General features: G+C 38.6%; 4 protein-coding genes across 14 annotated transcripts in view; all 4 read left to right on the top strand.

Moving 5' to 3' along the window:
- Window positions 1-6,019, top strand: part of LOC134822079 (dynactin subunit 1-like) — a 37,349-nt gene extending 31,330 nt beyond the window's left edge. For 9 of the 10 annotated variants that reach the window (XM_063832945.1, XM_063832943.1, XM_063832939.1 and 6 more), the window contains 10 exons: window positions 118-341; window positions 1,288-1,453; window positions 1,590-1,797; window positions 1,937-2,056; window positions 2,196-2,509; window positions 2,762-2,920; window positions 3,126-3,341; window positions 4,384-4,593; window positions 4,823-4,920; window positions 5,078-6,017. In XM_063832945.1, the coding sequence (XP_063689015.1) occupies window positions 118-341; window positions 1,288-1,453; window positions 1,590-1,797; window positions 1,937-2,056; window positions 2,196-2,509; window positions 2,762-2,920; window positions 3,126-3,341; window positions 4,384-4,593; window positions 4,823-4,920; window positions 5,078-5,279 (1,917 nt within the window). In that variant the 3' untranslated portion in view covers window positions 5,280-6,017. Of the gene's footprint in view, window positions 1-117; window positions 342-1,287; window positions 1,454-1,589; window positions 1,798-1,936; window positions 2,057-2,195; window positions 2,510-2,761; window positions 2,921-3,125; window positions 3,342-4,383; window positions 4,594-4,822; window positions 4,921-5,077 lie in introns of all 10 variants that reach the window. The other variant, XM_063832942.1, reaches the window with a different exon arrangement.
- Window positions 1-16,157, top strand: part of LOC134822081 (1-phosphatidylinositol 4,5-bisphosphate phosphodiesterase beta-4-like) — an 858,242-nt gene that overhangs the window by 690,133 nt on the left and 151,952 nt on the right. The gene's annotated exons all lie outside the window — the stretch shown is intronic.
- Window positions 6,588-9,333, top strand: LOC134821709 (kelch-like protein 18). Its single transcript, XM_063832440.1, has 3 exons — window positions 6,588-6,834; window positions 7,105-7,219; window positions 7,406-9,333. Exons 1-3 carry the CDS (start codon window positions 6,602-6,604, stop codon window positions 8,147-8,149), a joined length of 1,092 nt encoding a protein of 363 aa, XP_063688510.1. The 5' UTR covers window positions 6,588-6,601; the 3' UTR covers window positions 8,150-9,333.
- Window positions 9,461-15,961, top strand: LOC134822029 (protein EFR3 homolog B-like). Of its 2 annotated transcripts, XM_063832863.1 has the most exons (9): window positions 9,461-11,004; window positions 11,181-11,341; window positions 12,349-12,467; window positions 12,641-12,754; window positions 12,948-13,075; window positions 13,350-13,373; window positions 13,783-13,862; window positions 14,087-14,283; window positions 14,862-15,961. In XM_063832863.1, the coding sequence occupies exons 1-9, from the start codon at window positions 9,501-9,503 to the stop codon at window positions 14,959-14,961; spliced, it is 2,427 nt and encodes an 808-aa protein (XP_063688933.1). In that variant the 5' UTR covers window positions 9,461-9,500; the 3' UTR covers window positions 14,962-15,961. The 2 variants fall into 2 exon arrangements, with proteins under 2 accessions (XP_063688933.1, XP_063688934.1); XM_063832864.1 differs by lacking the exon at window positions 13,350-13,373.

Raw genomic sequence — 16,157 nt, 5'->3', positions numbered from 1 at the left:
ACATTTTTATATTTTATGTATTTTTATACATTTTTACTGACGTGCCAACCTTTTTGGTCATGAAATCTTCAACTTCCTCTAATCCCACTTCCTCTAATCCCAACCCTCTCCATCCAGATCCTACTACTAAACAAACTCGGCGTAACAAGTGAGGTTATCGGCCGAGTAACCTCAAAACACCTCAAACTAACAGACCTCCTCTCTGGTGCCTCCTTAACCTCGCTCCAGTGTGACAAGGCTGTGTATGCTGCCGGGATTGTTATTGAGATGGCGTACTTTAGAGTCGCAGTTACTACCTTCGAGAGATGTATCAAACAATGTGATCCTGACACATTTTTGAGGTAACTTTACGTTCAGAGTGCGTTTCATGCATATATTGCATAATATCATATTATTGCATAATATCATATTATTGCATAATATAAATTCAAGTTCGACGTGCATAGTTTAACTGTACCGGATAAAAACTCATTGTTTTATTCAAAAGAGCAATTTATCTAATCTGAAACATAAATCCTTACTGGACACTGGTCCTCTAAATAAGGCTAAACTTATAAGTGGGATAAGATCCTTCCTGGCTGTCAAACATATTGTATAAATTTAACAACATCAGACATATTTGGTTTTAAACTGTTGTTTCCTACTTGATTAAACTGTTAGGAAAGTAGGAAGGCAGGCCAGTCTACTTTTCCTAAAGATACAGGTCTAACAATTTATTGTCTGAAGAAATATGAGGTCCTGGAGAGGTTCGCTGTTTATCAGTCTCATGAGACTCTCCAGGATCTCAATTTATTGTCTGGTCTTATTAGTTCCCTATCTTATCATAGTGGTGCAATTAAAAGCTTTTATAAGTACATATTCTAATTTCTAATTGAGGAGAGCCAGGAGATGACCAAAATTTGAAACCTGTTCACTTTTCCACTCTTTACCACTCTTTACCACTCTTTACCACTCTTTACCACTCTTTACCACTCTTTACCACTCTTTACCACACTTTACTACTTCATAGCACTCTTTACCACTCTTTACCACTCTTTACCACTCTTTACCACTCTTTACCACTCTTTACCACTCTTTACCACTCTTTACCACTCTTTACCACTCTTTACCACTCTTTACCACTCTTTACCACTCTTTACCACACTTTACTACTTCATAGCACTCTTTACCACTCTTTACCACTCTTTACTACTCTTTACCACTCTTTACCACTTTCTACCACTTTTTGACTTTTTGCCAATCTTTACCACTCTTTACCACTCTTTACCACTGTTCCACATTCTCCAGGCTAGGAAGACTGGCAAGTGATCTGGGACCGCACATGTCCATGTTGTCAGTGTTCCGGACCCACCTAGAGAAGAGCTCCCTGGACGAGAGTGTAACTGTGGATCCTGTTAAACAGTCGGCCGCTCAGTTCCTGGCTCTCAGCAACACTCACTTCCCCGATATCAAGGTAGTGTCAGATCACGTGATCTTCTTTAAATTACAGATTTATAATTTTAATAATACTAATGCTTTGTTTTGAGAGATGTGTGTTTGGTTTGATAACAAGTTTATATAATATTTTAGTAATAATTTCTGTTTTTCAGCCGTCCTGCAGAGAGGCCCTGTCGGACTACCTCATGATAATGAAGCACACCTGTGAGGGCCTTATCGCCTGTGCTAACAAGATAACAACCTCGCTATCTCGGGTTCAGGAGGGTTCCGTTCAGATCGAGAAGATGAACGGGACAAAACAACACTGCAATGATTTCCTTAAAACTATGCGACGTATCAAGAACTTTGTCCCTGTTGATGGTGCGCGGTGTGAATAAATCTATGATATAGGGCGGATTAATCGAATACTTTAAATCTGAATAAGATTTATCGGTACGTAGTGATTTTGCAGTTCGATTCCGACTTCCCACTAAAATTAACTAATTTCGACTTTCCACAGGAAAACCCTTCTCCTTCCCTGCTGAGATAGACGAGGTTCTGACCACTACCATGTCCGAACTCTCGGACACTTTCGCCGCGCTCAACACAACTGCTGTTAATTTGTCCTCGTATATCGCTGGTAAGTTATCTCTTAGTACAATTATCTCTTACTATTATTAAATGTGTGCGATCAATTGAAGATTTTAGTTATCGGTTTAGAATTTATTGAGGCACTATGTTGACGAACATTATAAAGTTCATGATATTTTTCATTGCAGGAGTAGCTGAAGACGACATAATAACTGTCCCCGACATAGAAGACATCATCAAAAAGGGTTGTAATCCGGTTGGAACCTCCGGAACCGGACTTGACCGGATCAAAGCTCACACTGGCTCCCTCCTGCCCTCTCTCCAACAGATGGCTAAAAATATCCAAGATGGAGATTACGACCAGTTGGGAGATGCCGATACGAAGTCCGAGCCACCTTACGATGCTCGAGCAAAGCAATTCAAGGAGCAGTTCTCTCTTGGAGATCAGCTTAAGATTCAGCTAGAGTACAAGACGAATGAGAACTTTGAACTGAAGAAAATGGTACGTTGCTTGAGTCTTGTGATCATGCCTCCTGGATACACATGACAAGATTAATTAATTAAAATATACGTACATATTATTATGTTACATTATACTATATAAATTTGTTTATTAGATAATTTATGTCATGGGTTTGTATTAATAATAATAACCACTCTCTAGCTCTCCTTTTATTTTAATCACCCCTGCTTTCAAGTAAAGTGACGTATGGTGGATCTATAGAAGCAATAACTCACGCCCCATTATCTCCAGGTAAAGATAAAAGGAGAGGAAGTATCCCAACAAGCAGTTCGAGCTGATATGCTGGAGAAACGACTAGAGAACGCCAGAAGGGACGGTGACGGTAAACTTGATACTCTTAAGTCAGAACTGTCGGAGGCTAAGAAAACTATTTCTGATAAGGATAGACAGGTTCGACTTTTCTTATTATTAATAGATTTAGTCCACACTTAAAATCACATCAGAGAATAGTCTTGTGTTTGAGGTAAATCGAGGTTCGATTTTAGAAAAATGAGATGCAACCGTATAATGTTTAAAATGCTCAAAATTAATGTTAGTTTGAAAATGCTACTCAAGCTCGATAAACAGACAAAATAAAAAGACATATTACCTCCAGTTCGAAGAGACAATGGACCATCTCCAAGAAGACATTGAAGCGCTAGAATCAGAAAAAACAACCCTGAAAACAAAGTTGGAACAAGCGAGCAAGCGTGCACCACGTGCGCACCTCACAGAGTCAATACTTGCAGAACAGGCGTCCGGTCAACCTGGGTCTGTGAAGGTTATTGTAGAGGATTCCCCAGCTACTCTCAGTAAATTAGAGTCGCTTCAGGTACGTGTTTTTGGTTTAATTGAATTTCTTGGAATGTTGTTCGTAATTACAGGTATGTGTTTTCTTGAATTACATACTAGAATAGTAGTATAAGATTGATATGTTTCATTTTTAAATCCTTGGAATTTTATCATACGATCGTTATCCAATCACTAGAACTTGGAATACAGTGTTCTATATAAAATAATGCAGTCTAGTCAAATTACAATCAGTGTATCAATGTACATAAAGATATGATGTCAATGTTTTTCTGCCGCTTTATTATCCCCCTTTTCTTGGCAAGACTCCAACATGTTCAATCATAATTATGCTCTCTAAACATGTTCTTTCTTCACGGCTAGAAAGTGTCATGCCTTATATGGCATAATTAGGTTAAATCGCCAAACTTTTGTTAAGGTGGTCACTAGATATTATATCGTAATGTTGTCAATTCACAGACTTGTATTCAGTGCTATTTTTAGCTGAAATGGTTAATCAATGATGACTGCCCTTGTGATTGTCATTTATAACAAATGACAATCACAAGGGCTGTATCTTATATCTAAGATACAGATCGTAGTATCTTGTAATCTAGTCGAGACTTAAAAGAATCTTATGATCACTATTTAATTTGAGAATCATGTTTTTCATTTTAAATACAAAGTCAAGTGACAAACAAGAATTGCGCCCGTTGTTTCGTTTTGGCGGACGCTAGATTTCCATTTCACTATAACTATTAATATAAGCTCTAATCAGCTCACCTTATAATAATAATATTGAAACATCAGTAGACCACGCGTGCCACATTCAAGTTGGGCTTATTACAAAATACTATACATTACTAGTGTACATTAAAATACGCTCGTGCCGCGCATTCATTGACCACAGACTAGCTATCTCCAAAATCCACGTTTTTCTGCAAAAAACGTCCATTCGTAACCTTTCACTATTGCCTTTTTTCAAAAGGGTGAAAAGGAAAAAATGTGAAAATTCACTCTCATATCCTACTTACTGTAATTAACAGGAAATGAACAGGTAATTAACAGATCTGAAACCCCCTCAGAACTACGCCCAGCTAGTCCAGGATGAGAACGTGAAGCTGATGGCAGATTCACTGAAAACTAAACTAGCAGCCCTACCACCACTCACAGTACCAACTAGAAAGTCACCTGATATTGCTTGTGAGAGGAATGTCAGTGAGCTTCACCAGCAGTTGCTGAGTATTATTGCCAATACTAAGGTTATTGATATCACCAAGAAAACTAACGGAAAGGTAATATTATTCATAATATTATTCATTGTTCAGATTTCAAATTCAAATAATTAATGCTCCCAGAAATTATAATTCCATGAAATTATATCTTTGAACGAAATGACCAGTATTAATCAATAGACTAGACAACATGTGTCAATGAAATTCATTGCACCTTCTTGGATCATTCCCACGTCTAACCTTTTGTCAGCCCTGTTTATTCCATATCTAATCTGACTGTTATTCACAGCTGCCAGCAGATGTTCTAGCCGAACAGAAAAGCAGTCAAGTTTGCCTACACAATCAATACCTCAGGCTGAAACTTCAAGCTCAGAAAGAGATGGGAAGGTTAGTCTATACTATATACAGTATGATCTAAAGATATTATTTATCATCATTAGTCTTGCCATATCCATTATGATCTCAGTTTTTTTCCGCTGTTGTTCTTTTTAGCCATGATACGAGCATTCTTTATGAGCCAATTAGCTAATCAAATCAAATGCAGATATTATGGCGCCGGTGGATTCATACAGACTCCCAACGGAGAATTCGTCACACCGGAGTTCGCTAGAGTGCTCAAGGAAAAGGAAAGTTCTAGAATGTTTGGAAAGATTACCATTCCATATGCCAAGGAAAGTGGGATTAGGAAGATACTTCTGGATAAAAACGAGTTAGCCAGGCTAAATTCCACGTTGCTCGGAACATAACGTTTGGCAAGTGTACACTGTACAATGTACATTGTACATAATGTACATGGTACATAATGTACATGGTACATAATGTACATGGTATAGCATGTTGTACAGGACAGTATTTGGTATGTGGAGTGAGAGAGTGTGTATTTTGTATCTTATCTGTATCATAATTAATGGCTCTTAGCGGTAGATTAAGAGTTTGTATTTACTTTTTATGGCTTGATTTGTAGATTTGAGGGATTTAGGGATTTTATCTCCTCTCCATGTCAGTCAAGTACTGTTACGCCTTAATATAATGTAGTTAGACTCGTTCATTCGTCGTTTTCCTAGAATTGGAAGTTCTTTGAATAAAACTTAATATTGGATCCATTTAAAGCTAGCTCAGTTTCCCTATTTTGACAACATTTGTAACTCGAGAATGCTTAATGTTTCAGTGTACTTGACTAAGAGCTTAAACGGTTCGTATAGGTTCTTATACTCGTTTAGTACTATATAATACAGCATGTACTAAACAGTAAACTACTATTATAGAGTTATAGTGCTACTGTAATACTATGATGTTGTGTCCAGAACCTCAAAACCATCTTTTATACAATATGACGTGTACTTTTTTGCTCATTATGAGCAGATTATCTGCCATTATCATCAATTGATTGATTTGTTGACATAAAGATTTCCATGAAAAGTTGTTTTATTGCATAGCCATATAATATATATTAATCTTATAACTAAATTTAACTAAATTTGACTAATTACTGCAAATTGCCTGTCGCATTAAACATTGGTGGTCAATGAAATTAAACTGGCACATTTATATATCCTAACATAACAATACAAGAAATCGAAAGTAATATAAATATCTTACACACTATAGCTAAGGCGTGATAGGCTGGCTGCTAGGCGCTAAAATTTTGAATAAAGAATAAAATCGCGGTAAATATTTAAAGGTCGAAATAAAGAATGGCCAGTCATTCACGGCTGTAGTATAGTCGCCTCTCTTTTCAGTCTCCTGATATTGACCAATAAATTAATAAAAATTAATTAATAAATAGTCAAGTTATCCATTATGAGTTACAGTACATACTAGTTTATTGAACGAGCATATTATATGTTCTACAAATTACACGTGACAGTAATTAACGAATTTGATTGGTTGTTACTGATCGCGCAATCGTTACATCAATAAGTTCTCTTATAACTAAAAAAGGGAAAACCGACGCGATCGTTCAATTCTAACGTAGCTCGTCTTATTATTTGAGCTTGAACTAAATGAAAAATAAGCCTTACTGTCAATCAACTAATTAACTAATTACCTAATTAGCACTAGGTATGAAATGAATAAAACACACCCCACCCCACCACCCTACATGGCCTACAAACTCCACGAGCCCATCATGTACGACTGGCGGGGCACCTTCACCCAGTTCTACCAACTGCAACAAGCTGGTACTTTATGTGATCTGACCGTACAGACCCGGGATGGGCAGATACCCGCACACAGCTTGGTCGTGTTCACCAGAGTGCCGTATTTTAGGGCGCTCCTTCAGTTCTCATCTTCAGCTGACAGGTTAGCTTTTTCTATCTTCTCTAACTTTATCAGTGGTATTGCAAGTAAACACTGGTACTGCCATAATACTACATACTGTAATACTTTTTAATGTATATATGGCATGAATTTCGGCTTCGTCTGAAAATCCATTCCGTTCGATCGGTACAGGTCAACTTATTGGTAAGCTAGTTACAGGTTACCAATAACCAGTTACTAGTTATAACTTACTAGTTACTCCAGTAACTGGTATTGTAAAAGTAGAAAATAAAGTGTAACATAGCCCTACAGGACTCACCCAACTGAAACAGACCTAAAGAACTACGACAGAGTTACAGTTGAGTCTGTCATTAAGTTTGTGTACACAGGATCCGTTGAAGTAAACTCTCTCCCTCTCCTTAACAAGGTTTGATGTTAACTGATTAAATTAGTTATTCAATAAGTTGATTATTAAGTAAACGAGATTGTCACGTACATATTATGATATTATGGCTCAATAAAAGAGATCGACGAAACAAATTTTGTTGATCGAATGTCATTAATAGCGGATTATTTAAAGTATTTTCTTACAATTACACCATTCCCTTTTCAGGTATTTTGTCTGGCAGATTTCCTCCAAATTTCCAACCTGCGTGACCAATGCGAAGACGTAATCTTCTCAACTCTGAACATTGAGAACTGCGTTGAACTGGCTAACTTCTCCACAGTCTACAGCACTATCGTCAGTCAGCACCACAAAACTGCAATCCTCGAATTCCTACTCTGCCGCTGGAACTACATAATCGAAACCAATACCTGGACTGACCTTAAGTACGAGATAATCCGCAAACTGGTCATATCAGACGAGTTTAACGTGAAGAACGAGGAACAGGTTTTATCTGCAGTTCTGGGCTGGGTCTCCGCTAAACCAACCAGAGTAATCCTGCTTCAGAGCCTGTTACAGGATGTTAGACTCCACGCTGTATCAGAGAAAGTTCTAGATAAACTAGAGGGACATCCTCTTGTTAGATCTCTCCCGGAGTGTTGCCGGCTTATAGACGAGGGAAGAGTCTTCGCTTCCAACGTCAAGTGTGACACTACCCCGATTAGGTTGAAACCTCGGACCTACATGGACAAATCATTTTGCGTGTTTTGTTTGTACAAGACATACCCTCCAGAAGTTTTATACCCTCGTCCTGATTTCTCAAACGTAGCCTGTCCCCACTCCAGAGACACCCTGTCAAGACAGTACGACTCCAGATACAACGCAGCCTACTGTAACAAACAGAGCAATAACTGCAACGTTCTTGTGTATTCAAAGATCATGAGCACTGGGAGCAGCCCATGGAGACTGTAACGAGGTCGTGGGCACAGGACACCGCCATGGCCACGCAGGGCTATTCTGTGTATCTTTTAGGGAACCGGCAGTGGGAGTTTGGTAATATATCCCACAAAGACGAGGTGTATGATGGGACTGTGTCTTTTGATAGGCTATCTCAGACGTGGGAAGAGTGCGGGAATCTGCCTTTCCCGGTTATGTTCAATTCTTGTGGGTCTGTCCGTGGTAGATTATTTTCGTGTGGAGGACTGAATTTAGCTCGGTCTGTAGGTGCATATTGCATTCCCACTCTGTTGCTTTCCACTGAGGATGGAGGGCAGTGGGAGTATATGAACGATATGTTGTGCGCGCGGCGCCACCACGGCGCGGCTGCACTCCAGGATCGGGTTTATGTTGCTGGAGGAAAGACAAAAGGAGAAGATTTGAACCCTTGTTCGTTTTCAGAGTGTTGGGACCCTGAGACTAACGAGTGGGTTAAAATACCCAACCCCTGGAACAACAGGTCTAAATTGTCCGTGTGTACCTCTCCTGATCGCTTCTTCATACTCGGGGGTTTTAATCTCAGTCCGGAGGAACTATGTTATGATTACACGTGGGAGTGTTACGATCCGCGGGAGGGGAAGTGGAGCAATCCTTTAGTTCTCCCTGGGAAATATTTCGATTTTAGGACGGCATACCTTGACAATGAAGTATACATGATCGGGGGCTCAACTAGTTTTGACCCTTATGGAGACGAAGTGTGGTCCCGAGATGTGAATGTGTTAGATTTACGCGCTATGAAGTGGAGGGCGGGCGCACCTCTACCATTGCGTGCACCACCAGAGTTGAGCGAGCTAGATGAGATTCTAAGTGGCCTATCCGGGGTGGAGACTCCCAACATTCCTATCCCTACCGGTACTGCTGTCCTCACTTGAAACATTTTTGTATGCGGGTGTTTTGCTGATTTTAGATTATTTATTGTTTCAATACATTTGTAAATTTAAGTTATCTTGTTATGTTGAATTATTTTTATAAGTTCTCTTAAGTTTTGTTATCAAAAATTATCGACCGTGCCTTAATCCTGATTGTAGAAAGTTTATTCTAATTATTTTATATTATATATTACATTGTGTTGTACATAATTTACTTGATTATTCACATGTAAACTTGGTGTCGTTAAAATAAAAATAACATTAAACAATTACTACTTTGTTACTTAACTAATGAGCTTCTGAATATTGTGTGTAAACTTACAACAGTATAGTAATGAATCATCTCGATCCCAAATTCACAAGTTTTAACTTTCAACCCAAATATTAACTTCCAACCCACTAAAGCCCCTCTCTCCACAGTAAGCACATCCTAAAATGTAAGCTCCACCCCCACAAGGATGGTCTGTGCTTGGTGTTGTGTCAAGTGTAGACCACGTTACAAACGACATGTGGACAACATCTTCCCAGTGGATCCCCAAGATGGTCTTGTTAAGGGTGAGATGCAGAAGCTTACTTACTACGCACTCACTAATCCTAGGAAATTAGACAGAATAGGGAACTATTTGGCTGAGTATTTGAAGTACTATGTGGATCACAGGAGGTATGATTTTGCTAAGATAGCAATGAAGGCGATGGAGCAGCTACTGCAGGCCTGCCGCTCAGCCTCTATAAACTTGTTCGTGGAATCGTTCTTGAGAATGGTCCAGAAGCTTCTAGAGTCCCCCGAGGCGAGTCTGCAAGTTTTGGGTTCTACTAGCTTTGTCCACTTTGCGAACATTCAAGAGGACACGCCCTCCTACCATCGGAGATACGATTTCTTCGTCTCAAAATTCAGCTCAATGTGCTGGAGCAACGGCAGGAACGACACGATCCGGCCAGTGCGCCAAGCAGGACTGCGTGGTCTCCAGGGTGTTATTCTAAAGACTGTGTCAGACGATCTGCAGGTGAATATCTGGGAGGAAGTTCACATACAGAAGATAATGAGAGCCTTGCTGTTCAACATCCACGAGGGTTTCACCTCTTCTGTAACATCGCCCTCCCAATCCAGGTCCATGTCACCATGGGAAGGGGAAAATTCGGACGTTACTTCCGATATTGATCCTGATCAGCTGGCACGGCATGTTCTCCAGGATTTAGTTAGCCGGGCATCATACGGGCAGATCAAGTCGCTGATGATGCCACTGCTGTACTTTATTGACAATCAAAAGTTATGGGTTCCCAACAAATTCCCTATACACTGCATGAGTTTAATCATGCATTCCATACAGATGTCCAGTGCGTACATTGCTATTGCGCAGCTGCTGGCGCATCTGGAGGAGCACAAGGACGCCAGCGCTAAATTAAGATGCAGTATAGTCGAGGTGGTTTCAGCTGCTGTCTCCATAGCTTCAACTGAGAGTATAGGACCTACAATTCTTGAGATGTTTGGATCACTTTTGAAATACCTGAAAATGAGTGTGGACACGTGCAACATCAAGAACGTGGATGTGGAAACTATTAAAGAGGAGGATGAGTTTCAGGACACAATCGTGGAGAGCGTAGGACATTTTTCACATGGTCTACAAACGTACCAGAAAATAGAAATCTGCACTTTTATCCTGCAAAACATGCCCTCAACAACGGATACAGAAGAGGAAACGCAGTTTGAGAGCATGCTGTTGAAATGCATTATGAAGATAACTACCTCCATCAACGTGAACAACGATAAGAGTATCGGACTACCTACCCTGTTCCCACTGTCCCTGCTCGTGCCTCTTCAGAGACTGTCTTTGTCTGATTCGCCCAAGACCCGGACAATGACACAGCAGATATTTCACTCTATTTTGGATCGGCACAATAATCACGAGAAGGTTGTGCCGACTGTTACTCTTGGTGAACTGCCTGAGGAGAACATATTTGTTGGTTAGTTTTTTTTTTAAGTTTTGGTTATAACCAGTTATTTTTCTTGTGACATAATTTACTTTGAACTTTAATAAACCTTATTAAATGTAACTTGTACTCTAACAAAAAATGACGGTGTAACGAGCCTATTTATCACGACTATAAATTAACATGATATCAAGTTAATGCCTTGCCAGGACCTCAGAAGAAACAAGATGTTCTGTTTTTCAAAAGGAACGGTCCAGAAGTCTACTTCCACCTGTACGAGAGTATTCTGAAGGAAGATAATGATTTAGATAACTACACGTGCACGTTTAGGACCGCAGTTCTTTGGTGTCTTGAGGTTCCTGTTGATGAGGTTGGGTCTTGTGAAAGTTTCACTTTTTAACTTTCACTTTCACTGTGTATTTGAATGTCGTTTTACTTCGATTCAAAACATGTGTAATTTACGAACTCAAAACGTCATGCCTTTATCTCATGGAGCTGATAGAGCTGATACACATGTTTCTCAGATAATTATAGCCATGTTTCTCAGATAATTATAGCCATGTTTCTCAGATAATTATAGCCATGTTTCTCAGGTGCTGATAGAGCTGATACACATGTTTCTCAGATAATTATAGCCATGTTTCTCAGATGCTGACAGAGTTAATACCCATGTTTCTCAGATAATTATAGCCGTGTTTCTCAGGTGCTGATAGAGCTGATACCCATGTTTCTCAGATAATTATAGCCATGTTTCTCAGGTGCTGATAGAGCTGATACCCATGTTTCTCAGATAATTATAGCCATGTTTCTCAGGTGCTGATAGAGCTGATACCCATGTTTCTCAGATAATTATAGCCATGTTTCTCAGGTGCTGATAGAGTTAATACCCATGTTTCTCAGATAATTATAGCCATGTTTCTCAGGTGCTGATAGAGCTGATACACATGTTTCTCAGATAATTATAGCCATGTTTCTCAGGTGCTGATAGAGCTGATACCCATGTTTCTCAGATAATTATAGCCATGTTTCTCAGGTGCTGATAGAGCTGATACACATGTTTCTCAGATAATTATAGCCATGTTTCTCAGGTGCTGATAGAGCTGATACCCATGTTTCTCAGATAATTATAGCCATGTTTCTCAGGTTGCTGATAGCAGGTGCTGATAGAGCTGATACACATGTTTCTCAGATAATTATAGCCATGTTTCTCAGGTGCTGATAGAGCTGATACCCATGTTTCTCAGATAATTATAGCCATGTTTCTCAGGTGCTGACAGAGTTAATACACATGTTTCTCAGATAATTATAGCCATGTTTCTCAGGTGCTGATAGAGTTAATACCCATGTTTCTCAGATAATTATAGCCATGTTTCTCAGGTGCTGATAGAGCTGATACACATGGCATTTGGTCTACAGGATGAAGCCTGCTCTAGCTCCAGAAATAACGTCAACATCTTGCATGGGCTGGTCGCTGCTTTCCTCGTCTTCGCCTCACGGTAACGTGTTTTTTGATAAAGTTGACCTCACAGTGGAGTTGGGTTTTGATGGGGATCGGAGGGTAACGTGTCACGTGACCTTCCGTCAGTTGTCAACATAATACGTTTAACTCTCACTTTCACTTTCACTTTCATCGCTTACACCTTACTTTTACGACGTTATAATCCTGTAGGTATTCAAGAAACGAAGCTTTAGATCAGCACATAACGAATATAATACGAAAGAGGCAGAGTGATAAGCCGTATTTACTTCCTCAGGTTGCTTTCTCTACAATCGACAAAGACAGGTATACTTCAGTTTTGTAAATAATTACATACGCTCTATCGAATAATCTGATTATTCGATTCATTTTTTCTATCAAATTTTTTATAGACAAAAAAACCGAGCCCATATTTTTGCAATTTTGTAGACAGAGTGCAGACTTTATCTTCAAAACCTTAAATTTTTTAAATAAAATATAACTGTAACCTCTCAATCAGTGAGCTGGATAATGAAACTGCGGAAGAAAATGTTTCCTCTTTTATGTTTGATGCTACCGTCGTGGCTGAATGTCTAAACCAACAGGGCATGAACGTGGACAGGCTATCTGATCCTTATCACTACAAAAGTAAGTTTATTTTCTTTTTTATTGGGGACCAGCTTTGCTTACTGGCCAATGTTTACTTCAAATATATTTTATTATGGATACAAAATCAATGTAAAAAAGTAGCACAAAATACTTAATAACTCCTCATTATTTTTGGAAAATGGAAAAAATTAAAATTGGAGAATTATTTGTTTTTTATTAATATATGACATAGCTTAACTAATCATCGATGATCAGTTTTCAACGTTAAACTATTAAATTATTAAACTATTTAATTAAGTAACGAACCCTCTAGAGAGCAGTGAGAATTCTATGGACGGTAAGAAATATTGTAATAGCTGGGCGGCCAAATTGCTTGCTGGTTAAACTTACATATCAACTAAAAAGCTATTCAAACTTTATCAACGTAGAATGAATTATGTGGGAAAATGTTTATAACCGTATTAATTTATCCTAAATGTCTGGAAAAAATGTCCCATTTCTGGGTGAAATATTTGCCTTAGAGTTTAGATGCTAAACTGCGAAAAAGCTTTGCATCATTCTTGCTACATTTTCTTTGGGTTGATCTTGGGTCTGTTTCTTTGTAACGCGTATTATATGTTAGGAATTCACATTCTTGCTGTATGATGACCTTGGATGATGAATTTTCCTGTACTGAATCCATTGTTATGGCTGTAATAATCACTCTTGGTAATATATTTTAAAGATAACCCGATGTTTAACTTCAGGAGCAGCAATACCAAGGACACCAGAATCGGTGAAATCACTTCGAGTCAGCTTGCTGGATGCCAGGGTGTCGGATGTACAGGTAATTTCCACCCGTTCCAAAAATATTTACTCTCTAATGTTATCATCCAGGCAAGTAGAGTTTAACCAATCAAGTAAATTTCTTGCGGCCACACGCCAAAACACTTGCGCCTCCTTCACTCGATCAAGTGTATTCTTAAACTTACAGTTCTCTTTTTTTCTCTGTCGAATCACACTCAACAAATTGTGGTTGAAGCACTTGTACTATTTGAAGCTCATTTTCAGATAAGCTTGCAAGAGGAGATAACGTTTGACACTCTGAAACAAGCCCTTCAGCACAGACAGCAAATGGCGCTAGCCACCAACAACTCTTCCAAAGAAAGGTTACTCTCTCAGGAATCTTACGAAGATTCTGTGGCCCGGACGGCTGAGAAGATGTCCCACATAACGGCTTTGAAACAGCAGATTTTCAGCTCTTTCAAGTAAGTTTTTACGCGTTAATGTTTCCTTGGTATAAATCAAACGTGGTTTCAACTAAAATATGCCTAATTGTAAATTGTACGGAGTGAATCCGTTCAAAACATCGGATTTCCGATTGACCAACGGTAAAATGTTTATTCAACATGTATGTAACAATCCCCTCCCAAAATTTTTCTCGAATTGCGATTTTAGAGCTGTTTGCCATGTTAATTATAGTTGTTTCCGTTCTGAGTTCGGACGGTGTAATATTATGATACTGTAAACGTACGCGGCGGCGACATTTAAGTTAGCAGACATAAATGCATATTCAGAAGAGGCACGCGCGTACGCGTGTTAATTTTCGCTCGCTCTTGGACGCGCGCGCAATCGTGTTTATAAACAATTCGTAACTGCAACAGTTGTCCCTGGTACATTACACTTCGATGTATCTGTGTAAACTGTGTCATGCACTTTTTGAAGGCTATTTTTGCAAATTTATATACATTTTTTGATATTTATGAGCCTGCTTGCGTTGCCCCTGCCCTCAGAATCACAATAGCCTGTGTCTCGTAGTCTTCCGGTCTCACAATTTGTATTTCAGGAGTGGCGACGTTTCTCCGACGGAATCCTTACACTCGCTTATAGACCTAGATAACTTGACCAATCTGTCAATAGACCTACCAGATATGTATGTTTATTAATCCCAGTAATAAATTAGGCATTAATTAACCGATTAGATTTGATTGAGTAAAAACTGAACCTCAGAACTGCCAACCTTTATATCTATTGCATATATTTGTATTCTTGTCATAATAGCAAACTTTTCTACATTTATCTAACTGGATAGTGGATTGTTTCCACGATTCTCAGTTAAATAACACCATCTTTTTCGTTGTGTTTGAGAGAGTAGATAGTCAAAATTATCCTGAAATGTGCGTTTTGAGTGTCACTTGCAGTGCAGGGTTAAGTTAGTTAATCACCAGCTTAGTTAAATGTACGTTTTGTGCGAGCTGGAATGTTGGTAGTATCCAAGTAGCCCGACCCTGTCCGCGGGCAGGATCGGGCTACTTGGATACTGCCGGAATGTTATACTTGCTGGAATTTGTTGTTATCTTTGTAATCTTCTTGTTAGGTGTTAATACCTTATTCCCTTTGTATCTGATGTACGGGTAAAATTTAATACCAACGCGAATTTGAATAGGTTCAGTGGTAGCTTTTCGGTCCGGTTTAAACTTTACGCAAGCCTTTTTTCTCGTTATGTGTGGCAATTGCGTGTTATAATTATATAGTGACGTGTCTTGATTAATATGGAATCTGGATGACTAAAATATTTAAAAAATATGAAACAGTTTATGAAGTTTTTATTGCTGTTATTACGGGTTACAAGATTTTCGTTAATTTAATCTGTGTTTAAGAGCCGAGCTTGATTTTTGATTTTAAAAAGTTTTTCGTTAATTTTATTTTGCAAAAGTGATAAATAATTCTTTAACGTTAATGAATTTTTGATTGAAAAATAATGTATTTAGTTTTACTAAATCTATTCAATTTGCAGTTTTGCTGATGCAATTTTCAATGTTATCGTGTCGCGGGCTTGTTAGTTTAGCTTTGGTAGTTGGTGTATGGAGATTGGAGAGGAGACCGGTTTGATTTTATTATACATTATTAATAGATCGTTAGTGCATATAAATCAATTATCATGTCAACAAATTTGTTTTATTGTATAAAAATCGCAAAAATTTAATTTATCGGTTGGATTTATAGCTGGATAAATCTTAAAGATATCGTTGAGCGAAACAAACTTCTATAATACGGGATTAAGGAAGATAAAGGGTATTTATACAGAGATACTTTGTCAACAAAAATGTTATGCAATATCCCGATTCAAAAAAGCCGAAAT

The sequence above is a fragment of the Bolinopsis microptera genome, chromosome 10, assembly GCF_026151205.1.
Source record: "Bolinopsis microptera isolate Bmic1 chromosome 10, MBARI_Bmic_1.0, whole genome shotgun sequence".
NCBI lineage: Eukaryota > Metazoa > Ctenophora > Tentaculata > Lobata > Bolinopsidae > Bolinopsis > Bolinopsis microptera.
Note: the sequence above shows the minus strand (reverse complement) of the source record. Positions and strands in the feature narration are given on the sequence as shown.

What these genes read in the sequence shown, in the direction of transcription:
- LOC134821709 (XM_063832440.1), top strand. Translation starts at nt 6,602, where the DNA reads ATGAATAAAACACACCCCACCCCACCACCCTACATGGCCTACAAACTC. An exon ending in TTCTCATCTTCAGCTGACAG is followed by an intron (nt 6,835 to 7,104) that starts GTTAGCTTTTTC and finishes ATAGCCCTACAG; the next exon opens with GACTCACCCAACTGAAACAG. An exon ending in CTCTCCCTCTCCTTAACAAG is followed by an intron (nt 7,220 to 7,405) that starts GTTTGATGTTAA and finishes TTCCCTTTTCAG; the next exon opens with GTATTTTGTCTGGCAGATTT.
- LOC134822029 (XM_063832863.1), top strand. Translation starts at nt 9,501, where the DNA reads ATGGTCTGTGCTTGGTGTTGTGTCAAGTGTAGACCACGTTACAAACGA. An exon ending in TGAGGAGAACATATTTGTTG is followed by an intron (nt 11,005 to 11,180) that starts GTTAGTTTTTTT and finishes ATGCCTTGCCAG; the next exon opens with GACCTCAGAAGAAACAAGAT. An exon ending in TTGAGGTTCCTGTTGATGAG is followed by an intron (nt 11,342 to 12,348) that starts GTTGGGTCTTGT and finishes CATGTTTCTCAG; the next exon opens with GTGCTGATAGAGCTGATACA.